General features: G+C 34.9%; 1 protein-coding gene across 4 annotated transcripts in view; it reads right to left on the minus strand.

The window, feature by feature from the left end:
* The window catches only part of LOC149773320 (protein mono-ADP-ribosyltransferase PARP14-like), a 151,012-nt gene extending 142,615 nt beyond the window's left edge, over positions 1–8,397 (minus strand). For all 4 annotated transcript variants that reach the window (XM_089946452.1, XM_089946451.1, XM_089946450.1 and 1 more), the window contains exons 1-3: positions 8,091–8,397; positions 3,080–3,204; positions 1,074–1,803 (exon numbers count right to left, since the gene is read on the minus strand). In XM_089946452.1, the coding sequence (XP_089802578.1) occupies positions 1,074–1,803; positions 3,080–3,204; positions 8,091–8,253 (1,018 nt within the window). In that variant the 5' untranslated portion in view covers positions 8,254–8,397. The remainder of the gene's footprint in view (positions 1–1,073; positions 1,804–3,079; positions 3,205–8,090) is intronic.
* Between the last annotated feature and the right edge of the window lie 1,777 nt (positions 8,398–10,174).

Genomic DNA, 10,174 nt, shown 5'->3' on the forward strand with positions numbered 1-10,174 from the left:
CCTTGAAATTAATGTCAGAATGCTGACTACCAACTTGTTCACTGGAATGCACCAAAATACAAAGTCTGGACAAATACATTAGTATGTGTGCTGGATGTAACATCTTCATTACTTTCACACAGGACCAACTTCATGACATAAAAAAGTCCTTTTGCAAAAACTCCGTAAGGATAGGACAAGCTCTTAAGAAGTAACATATAGATTTTCAAGAATCTACCACAGCATACATGTAATGTATTTACATCTGCACCATCTTCAACCATGACCAAGTACATATCAAAATATACATTTCAGTCAGTGCCAAAGGTCAATACAACAATTGTTTAATAAAAGTCTGTGAGAACAAATTTTTAAGATAACTGCCACAGCCACCATGCTGAAAATCGTATGGGCACACTTTTCATTCAGGACCTATTACAAATTGCAATAAATGTTGTAAGGAAACTTCATGTTGTTATGGCCTATTCATGATGGGAAGTGTAAATAAGAGTTTCAGGACTGCCTAGGATGCGGCCATACTGGAGCTCAGACTGGCATCATTTCAATTAGGAATAACTTCACAAGAAGCATGTTATTGCAAATCATAAGTCAATATGACAATCCATTAAGAAGTTGCAACAACAAGATTTTTAGATCACTAAGTGACCATGTTGGTGGTCAAATTCACATAATTTATATTTAGGGCTGGCTAGATATTGTAAGAAATCTTTCTATGAAAATACCATGCTAATACAACGAAAAAAAAAGAAATTTCAAGATTTCCACCATGACAGAGCAGCACAACTAAGAACACATAGATCTTTGGATGAAAAACTGTTCCATTAGATTCAATTTACTGTCTTTCCTCACAGAATACAGGTAACAAATATATACCAAAGGACTATGATCGTCAAAAAACAGTACTGTCACAAAGGCTTAACTGGTGTTGGAACAGTAGAACTAAAAGTGATACATTAATGTACCAGAATTAGAATAGAAAGCTCATATAATGGCATCAAAGTTTACACATGCAAGAATGGAGACTATTAGTCTAAATTCCTAGGTAAACCTTCAAATTATCATGCTTAAAGTACCTTTGAGTGAAGGTATTGCAGTCACAGAGGGTGATTTGACTTCGGTGCAAGATTGATTAGATGTGGCATCAGATGCTGTTGATTTCTCTTCTGTCAGAATGCTATCATCTCTACTGCTGGCATCTGATTTGCTTTCAGGATTTTTCTCATAAGGGGGAGGGGGGCCAAACGGTCCATAGTTTGGGTACCAGTATGGGAACTGCTGATATGGATTACCAATCCCCTGAGCTGAATCACTTGTATTTGGCATCTGGGCCCCAGGTGATGGTGAAATCCAGTACTGAGGAGGCAACTGCTGACCACTTCCATCACCTGATGGAAGATTGCCCATACCTGATTGGAAGTGGGGTGGAAAGCCTGGATGTGGCATGTTTCCATACCAATAACCTGGTGGAGGTTGCTGAGGATTCGGCTGATATGAGTTCTTCTGGCTTCCATCCTGGTTTGGGTTAATGCTCTGGTCTGATCCTGGTTGTTGGTAGATGAATTGGCCTGAGTAACCCTGACTGGGGTGTGGATACTGCTCCCATCCTGGACCATAAGGGCCTGTGCCAGGTGGTGGATGTGTAACGCTAGTGTCTGTAGGTTGCATTGTCTGGCTTGGATTGCCTCCCTTGCTCAGTTCATTTGTCTGATCATCTTTGGCAGATTGCATGGGAACTTGATAAAGAGACTGTACATCAGCAGCTGTGTTGACATATATTGTCTGCATTGGTGATTTCATTTTCTTCTGCAATAGAAAAAACAAAGAGACAAGACTTGATGACTGTTCTCTTAATTAAACTTGGCCAATACTTTCATAACTCTGATTTTAATTTCAAATTTTCACACATAATTTCAGTTATAACTGTGTGTGTGTGATTGTGTGTGATTTAGAGTTTTAACATAACTTAAACAATTTTTCAGTCATATCACTAAGATGTCTGCAGTGTGACAGTTTATAGTGAGGCCTAGCACTGGGAAATCATGCTGCAGACATGTAACATGATGTCCCACCCAGTCACATTATCCTGACACCAGGCCAACCAGTCCTAACACTAACCTCTTAATGCTGAGTGCCAAGCAAGGCAACTGCCAGTACCATTTTTAAAGCCTTTGGTATGACTTGGCCAGGGTTCGAACCATAACCTTCCACATCTGAGGTGGATGCTCTAGCACTAGGCCAATGGAGCGGTCATATAGTTATAACTGAAATATACAATTATTTTATGATAAAAATGAAAAATGTTTATGGGTAATCACAAAATGTTTGAAAAAGTTGCATACAATTTTCACTTCTGTATATATTTATCTAACATGTTCATTTGTTAAGTACTTTTTAATGGGCCATCTGACAAGCATAAATCTGAACCTCAGTCTTTATTTGTATGCCAACATTATTTGTAGATGTTGCTGTTTTGGGTTTAACACCATTTTTCAGCACATAATAGGCTGTACATGGCAGCCAGTATATCTGGTGGAGGGAGAACCTGGAAAAATCACAGAAGAACCACCAACCCATATGAAGCTATCCATGCTGGCCTAACCTAAAGACTTGAACCTAGAGACAATATGTCAGTGATCCAAAATACAAGTGAATTATACCACTTGGCCACCCAGGACCCATTAATTATTTGGAACAATTTTAAATTAATATCAGCAATACAATAAAATATGCTTTAATGATAAACTTTATGTAATACACACTTGGTCACACAGGACCTTTATTTCAAAACATTGTAGTTAACCTGAAAATAATGGACACCTTTCCAGAAAGGACAACAGAGCATGGTCACATGGACATCATTGATAGCTGGGTTAATTATATAATCTTCCCAGAAATGTTTTTTTTTACTGGAAAATAACTAATATGTATGGTGAACCATTTGAATCTACATATGGGGGGAGGGTAAATGTGCACAACTGACCAGTTCACAAACTTAAATATAGATGAACATTAGGACAAGAAAAGTATATTTCAGTCACTATCAACTGATCAGTAGTTCCTCGTACATGTATATGCTTACATGATGTTGTTCAAGCCATGATGCTTCGACATCACATGCATCACATAACTTCACACTCAGCTCAACACTGCCCTTTGATGATCTAAGGTTAACTGTTGGAGTCTTCTCAAGCTGTAACTTGGCAGCTGAAAATAAATGGTTTATTTTAATACTTGGTAAATTATGTTATTTGTTTACTTTCTTAAGAGCAAATTAGCAATACAAAAATGTCATTAGCCTCAATATTTACTACTGTAAAATAAAACCTTTTCTCAAAATATAGCAATTTCTGATGAAGTACATGCCAACACTTTTTATAAGCATGAATGGCATGTGTGAGACACACAGACAATGTCATTTAAAAGAAGCATTTATATACCAAGAGGTATTCTGCAGAACCCAGAGTTGTCTCCCCTGCATCTGTGTGTTGCCAGATCCATCCTTGTATTGGATTTGCAGAAACATAAACATTTTGGACAAAACTTAAATAGAGATATTAACACAAACTTTTACTTTATAAAGACATAAATATTTAGGACAAAACTTAAATAGAGATATTAACACAAACTTTTACTTTATAAAGGCATTAATATGCAGTTTTACATCCTGAAGTAGTAACCTTCTTACATAGCCTGTGACATCACAATTCATGACAGACCTAAGTGGGTCGTATTAAAAAGAAGAACAATGACGTAATGTGGGTATTCTATGTACATTAAAATATACAGCACTCTTTGGAATCTGTGGTGAAAGGGGATAAGCTGGCAAAAATCATGGGTCCAATAAGTAACCCTGAATAAGGACCACCAAAGTGCTGGTATATTCCATAGTGACCTCTAACAGGAGGTGCTCTAAAGAGGATGTCCTTTTACCTTGGCAAATAAGATATATCGAGACTAACAATATGGTATCAAGGTAAAAAAGGAAAATAAATACACTTATTATCTAAATTTTGACATTAAATTCATAATTTAATCAAGATCATTATGATCTACTCGTTATAAACCCATTATATAATTATGATCTATAATTAAACTACATGGCATATTAATATAGTTAACCCTGAACCCATAAACTTGAACTGAATGCCTGATCTCAAGAAAACATCTCTTATGAGTTTGAAGGGATGACATCAACTTTCCTTAATCATTCTCCTGATATAAGAACCCACAATGAAAAAAAAATGCACAGGTCTGACAATACACCCTTAATCCCATACCCACGCCCAAAGTCAGATAAAATAAAAATTAAAAAGCAAATATTTTTAATGAAGAGTGTCAGCCATGTCACTAATTCTGTTTGTATTGTTTAAATTATGGTACAAAGAATTTGTAGACATTGTGTTCATTTTACTGCTGAAAAGTACAAATAAGGGACTGGATCTGGATATTGTATGACTTGGATTTATCACTTACTTACTAAATGGAGTTATCCTTTCAAAAAAATGTTATGCATGCATACAGGTTATTCAGATGCTACACACGGTGACATCACTGAATAAAAATGTTTAAATGTAGCAGTAACGTGCATACTGTGGTAAAGGACATGCCACTTAGTCAATAAAAAATGTCTGCTTCCAGCTGGCCAACCATCCCTGTTTCTTATTGCTGACTCAAGCATTAACCCACCCACCCACAGTTAAAAAAATAAAAAATAAAATAAATCACAGCAATTATATATGATGTTAAAAAAAATACATGCCTGCCATTATTTTAAAACCAATGAAACTGGAAACACATGGGGGGGGGGGCTTACATGAAGCATTCACTAAAATGTGTTTTCATTTAATTATAATACAGTTAACTTTTTGTCTGACCTACAAACTGCTATAAAAAGGAGGAATGTGAAATCCTAGTCACATGTTTGAGTAAAAATGCATATAATGCCTCAGGATTGTCAAATCTAAGAATATTTGATAGCCCAATATGCCGAGCCACTCTCATGAACTGCCCAACAGGCCTGTCCACATAAAAAAATGTTATATAATTTTTTGAATGAAACCTTGTGTCCATCACTGAAATGTGGCATATGTATTTTTTTAATATTAAAAGACACTGATGAATTAATTATTAATATTCAACATCCTTAATGGGCAACATCTTTAGGTCCCTACACATTATGAAGCTCATCTGCTTAATTGTAACAAAAACTATAAACTTCGTGAACATAAAGCTAAGCACGTGAAAACTGAACAAGGAACAGTACAATTTCTGTTCACTGATTAACTACAAATAGCACTCACCTGTATGGCATGAGCAACAAATAAGCTGCCCATTTGATCATGTTGACTTTGTAATGCGTCATTGGTTAAATATATCAAGCAGTACAGTAAAACCTGGCTTGTGAGACCACTGCTATGAAAGACCCCTGTCTTGACAGACCAGGATCTCCATGTACAGATGTATTGATTATACAGTGCTATGACATGTCATGAGAGACCACCTGTCTTGAGAGACCATTATTTTTTGGCAGAAGGGGTGGTCTTTCAAGACAGGTTCTACTGTACCTATGCAAATGCATCACAATTAAGGTAACCCAAGGCATTAGCATCTTATAAAAGCCACAATACAATATTGTTGCTGTGAAGAAACTGGGATCATGACATATAATGTAATCCATTTAGTTCTAAGAGTTGGTACTGCAGAATCTATTGATACAGAGTGTTGCTTGTAATTGTGACACATCCAAAGTACTATCATAGGAACTAATTACTAACGTTTGCAAATGAACAATGGTTGTCATCAGGATCTGAAAGAAAATGTTGCCCTACAAGAAATAATTTAATATCATTTTGTTTATTTCTTTCATTGGTAAATTATGGCAATTTCAGCACTGTAACAAAATAAAAAAATAAAAATAATGCCATTTTGGGCACAATCATGGAACTGAAATTGGGTCCAGTGGATTTTGAGTCAGGGGTAATAATTTGTTTAAAGCAGCTTGTCCTGGGACTGTCTCAACAAAAATTCTTTGATCACAGTTAATAGTAAAATTATACGGCTTTTTTGGCTACAAGAAATTATAGTCTGGGTTTTTGGAACATCAGGGCTTGTAATTTTTTCAAGTCACCAACCGAGTACCCATGTCAGAACATTTTATTCTCTAAGCATTGGTTGTATACTCAAACTATGTTTTACAAAGTTGAAACATGGAACTCTAACACCCACAAAAACTGAAATGTGTTTAAGAGCAATAGGAAAAAATTATAAACATCAACATGATATGTCTATAAAAAGCAAACAGTATAACACAAACTCATTTGTTTGTACCCCAACTGATTTTAAGAACAAAAAGCATCAAGGATATAAAAAAATGCACAAAACTGTAGTTATTTCATTGATCAATTTAAAATTCTGACCCGATTGCCACCCAGGAAGTCCCTAACCCTGTCACTTTATTGGCATTTCAAACCAAACAGAAGCTCTCAATGTAAATTAGAAGCAGACAGACTGCTCACTGTCCTTTTCTTATTCTAGAATAGCCCATTTCAGTAAAACTCTGTCATCTGTGTCCAATATTTGCAATGTCTAGTTTTATTAATATTTCTAAAAATAAGGAGAAACTCTTGTTCACATGTTAAACTCCAGAATTTACAGAATTAATGACATTATCCCAAGCCAGTGGAATACATTACATCTGTTGCTTGAAAATATAGACTTGCCCATGTAAATAAGGCAACTGTTTTATTAAATAACCTCCCATTTGATTCAAATTCTGACAGTGTCTGCACTGTCCTCTGGTGAAAATGACTGGGTTAGAAATTATAAATTGATGAACAAGATGAAGTTTTGTACATATTTTTTATCCTTGATATTTTTGTAGTTAAATTTGGTACAAACAAATGAATAGGTGTGTGAATACTTAACTTGTTAATTAGTTAAAAATTGTCTTTAGATACAAGTTATACAGGTCACGTAGGCATTCAGAACTGACCTTTACAGTAATGTGTGTGATTTGTATGAAATTGATTGCACATACATTTAAAACATCATTATTTAGATCCTAATACATCTAAATTCTATCGAAGGTCATTTACACACACCAGGAAATAGGGCAAAGTCAATTCCAAATCATGTTGACATTTTTGTACAAGGCTGACTTAAAGGTGTGATGCAGTATAAACTGGAATGAATGTCATTTGCTGTGATGTCACCACGAAAGCAGCACGCATTGAAAACAAATACATGTTACACTGTTATTTGTTATGACAGACCTGCTGTTCTCTTTTCTTTACCAAGTTTTGTACCTCGCTACCAATGTAAAAATCATTAGCGATCAATAATTTTCGTCTGAAAGTTATCTGATGACATTTAAATGGCAAATCATTCAAGATTCATAATTAAGTTGTCTTTGGTTAAAATATTTTATTACTAAATTTTAGAACAATTAAACATTTTTTGTTTTAGTAAATGCACGTACATGACCTGTATGACTAGCACCAAAAACAAAAATAGCATAAGATACGTATTACGTTGTATGACTAATACCATAGGGGCTCGTTAAAAAGAAAATCTGGAGTATCCGTCCTTGAATCAAGGGTTGGGGGTTCTAACCTGTAACAATATTCCGTACTTGAAATTGAATCAAGGGATGGGGGTTCTAACCTGTAACAATATTTCATACTTGAAACTGGATCAAGGGATGGGGGTTCTAACCTATAACAATATTCTGTACTTGAAATTGAATCAAGGGATGGGGGTTCTACCTGTAACAATATTCCATACTTGAAGTTGACTCAAGGGAAGGGGGTTCTAACCTGTAACAATATTATTCCGTCCTTGAAGTTGAATCAAGGGATGGGGGTTCTAACCTGTAACAATATTGTTACAGGTTACAACCCCCATCCATTGATTCAAGGACAGATACTCCAAATTGTCTTTGTTACGAGACTCTGTGACTAATACTAGAATGTAAGACATCGATCCTGATATTTGTTTTTGCCAAAAACATAAGTATCAGGGTCGATGTCGTACATTGTAGGACAAGACCTTCACTATCATGTCGTATGAAAATGCCTCAAACAGATTGATACCCTGTTCATCTTCAAACAGAAAAACGTGTTTTCCGCCAACTGTAACATGGAAATCCAACACCCCTGTGAAGTACACACGAGTTTCATTGGGCAGTACATCTCTGGGCACATCTTCTATACATAGGCACCGTCTTGCAATATCATTTGGTTTCAATTGTTCCATCTTTCATTTCGTCTAAACTTTAAAAGACCTAGTTTAATTACAAGTATCACTATTAGTACTATGAAAAGCGAAAATACTCCCGTTAGGTGACACCATGCACGGAAATAGTTATGTTCGACTTTTTTATGGTCCGATGTTCATTTCTTTTCAGTCTACCTAAACACAGTAATAGACAGTAATATACAGTAAAGGAGATGAAATACAGTAACGTAAAGGAAATTACAGTAAAGGAGCAATAAAGTAAGCATTTCGAACATACAGTATTGATTTTTATGAAAGATGTTGTTACTATTGTTTATCCAATGACATTAATATGAAATTTGTTTTTTTAAAAAAAATAAAATTGTTCAGTCTCGTTTTGTTGTTCTATTATATTGACTAAACTTCTAATATTCACTTATAATTTACTCTAACACACTGTATTTCTTCACATCACCGAAAATAATTATTTTAGATCATACCTTTAAAATATTTTTGAAAAATGACCATACATACATACATACATATATACCCACCATGTCGGCCAATTTTACGCGTCGGAAATGCGCAACGATACGTCATTTCTGTAAACGTGTTATTTTTGGACAAAAATCCATTGTGTATCAAGAAAGAACGATCGTACTTTAATTACGGAAAGTGATATTCATAAACTGTACAAAATTCTCCCACATTTCGACTCGAAATGCATATGAAAATGTGATTTCTAAATGTCAACATGAAGACCCACTCCATGACCTTATTGAACCTGTAACCCAGAAAGTCATATTTACTATGTCTTTCAGATTCATAAAAATTAATACATGATATAAAATGTTAATGTATACCTTTAAACAATTTTGCATTTAATCCAAGTTTCCAATTTTGCAACAAGTTGTCCAACACGTACAAAATAGTCTGCTACACAGCGTGTCAACTTGCCACTAGAATGGGATTCTCAAGAAATTCCCCGGCGTATAGTGTGTTTCTAAATTCTTTAGTAATTTTTCCCCATCAGCAAGACGTTGTAAACACATTACTTTAAGGAAAGTGTTGTTTTGTTGTGCTGTCTTGTCCACTTTTCTGTCATTGTTGTTTCTCTTCCACATAATAGATTTTTTAAATTATAAAATGTTGAACTTTACTAACTTTTTTTTACAAATCGGTTTGGTTTGCTTAATATATCCTGCCATTCATTGGCATTATTACGATGAATTTTGTAAAACTAGCTATAAACCTGACCTAATTACTCGACTTAAATATTGACAGAAACAGTCCAACGTAATGCATTTCATTTTTATTGCTCGATTAATAAATAGTACATCTTTTCAACGCTGTGCGCAAAATAGGCCGACATATCGCGAGTCAAGAAAACACGGGGTGGTATCCCCTGTGTCCAAAATCAATATTATTTTGAACAAAATATTCTGGTGACAATTGCCTCTTTTCAAATGGTAAACATTGCTGTATTTTGTTTTCGTCAATCGGTAGAATTCGGTATGCGTTTTGCTTCAATATTGGAGACGGAAACCTTTAGTGCGCAGAAATTGTATCGTTAATAAGAGTACGAGAGAATATATCATTATAATTTGTTATCCATACTTTTAAAGAGTAACTAATGTTTCTAAAAGCATGCGAAATGTGAGTATGAAAGAAGTATATTTCTGAAAAAGTGAAAGTAAGTGCGCCAAAACCGAAGAGTCCAGGGTATATACGCAGTACTCGCTACCATGGTCTTGTCCACGTTTCTGTCTATTCATGTGGCGTTCCATTACTGTACAGCACCAGGGCCATCGTGCATTATATTAATGTCAAATAATTAACAACAAAAACAAACTGTACAAAATTTATATTTGTAATATTCAACAAATCTATAATCAATAAAGTATATTAATGTCCCTTTTGTTATATTGCGGTATTTCATCTTTATTACTGTATATTACTG

Source organism: Sinohyriopsis cumingii, unplaced genomic scaffold, assembly GCF_028554795.1.
Source record: "Sinohyriopsis cumingii isolate HCF-2022 unplaced genomic scaffold, ASM2855479v2 utg000673l, whole genome shotgun sequence".
NCBI classification, from domain to species: domain Eukaryota; kingdom Metazoa; phylum Mollusca; class Bivalvia; order Unionida; family Unionidae; genus Sinohyriopsis; species Sinohyriopsis cumingii.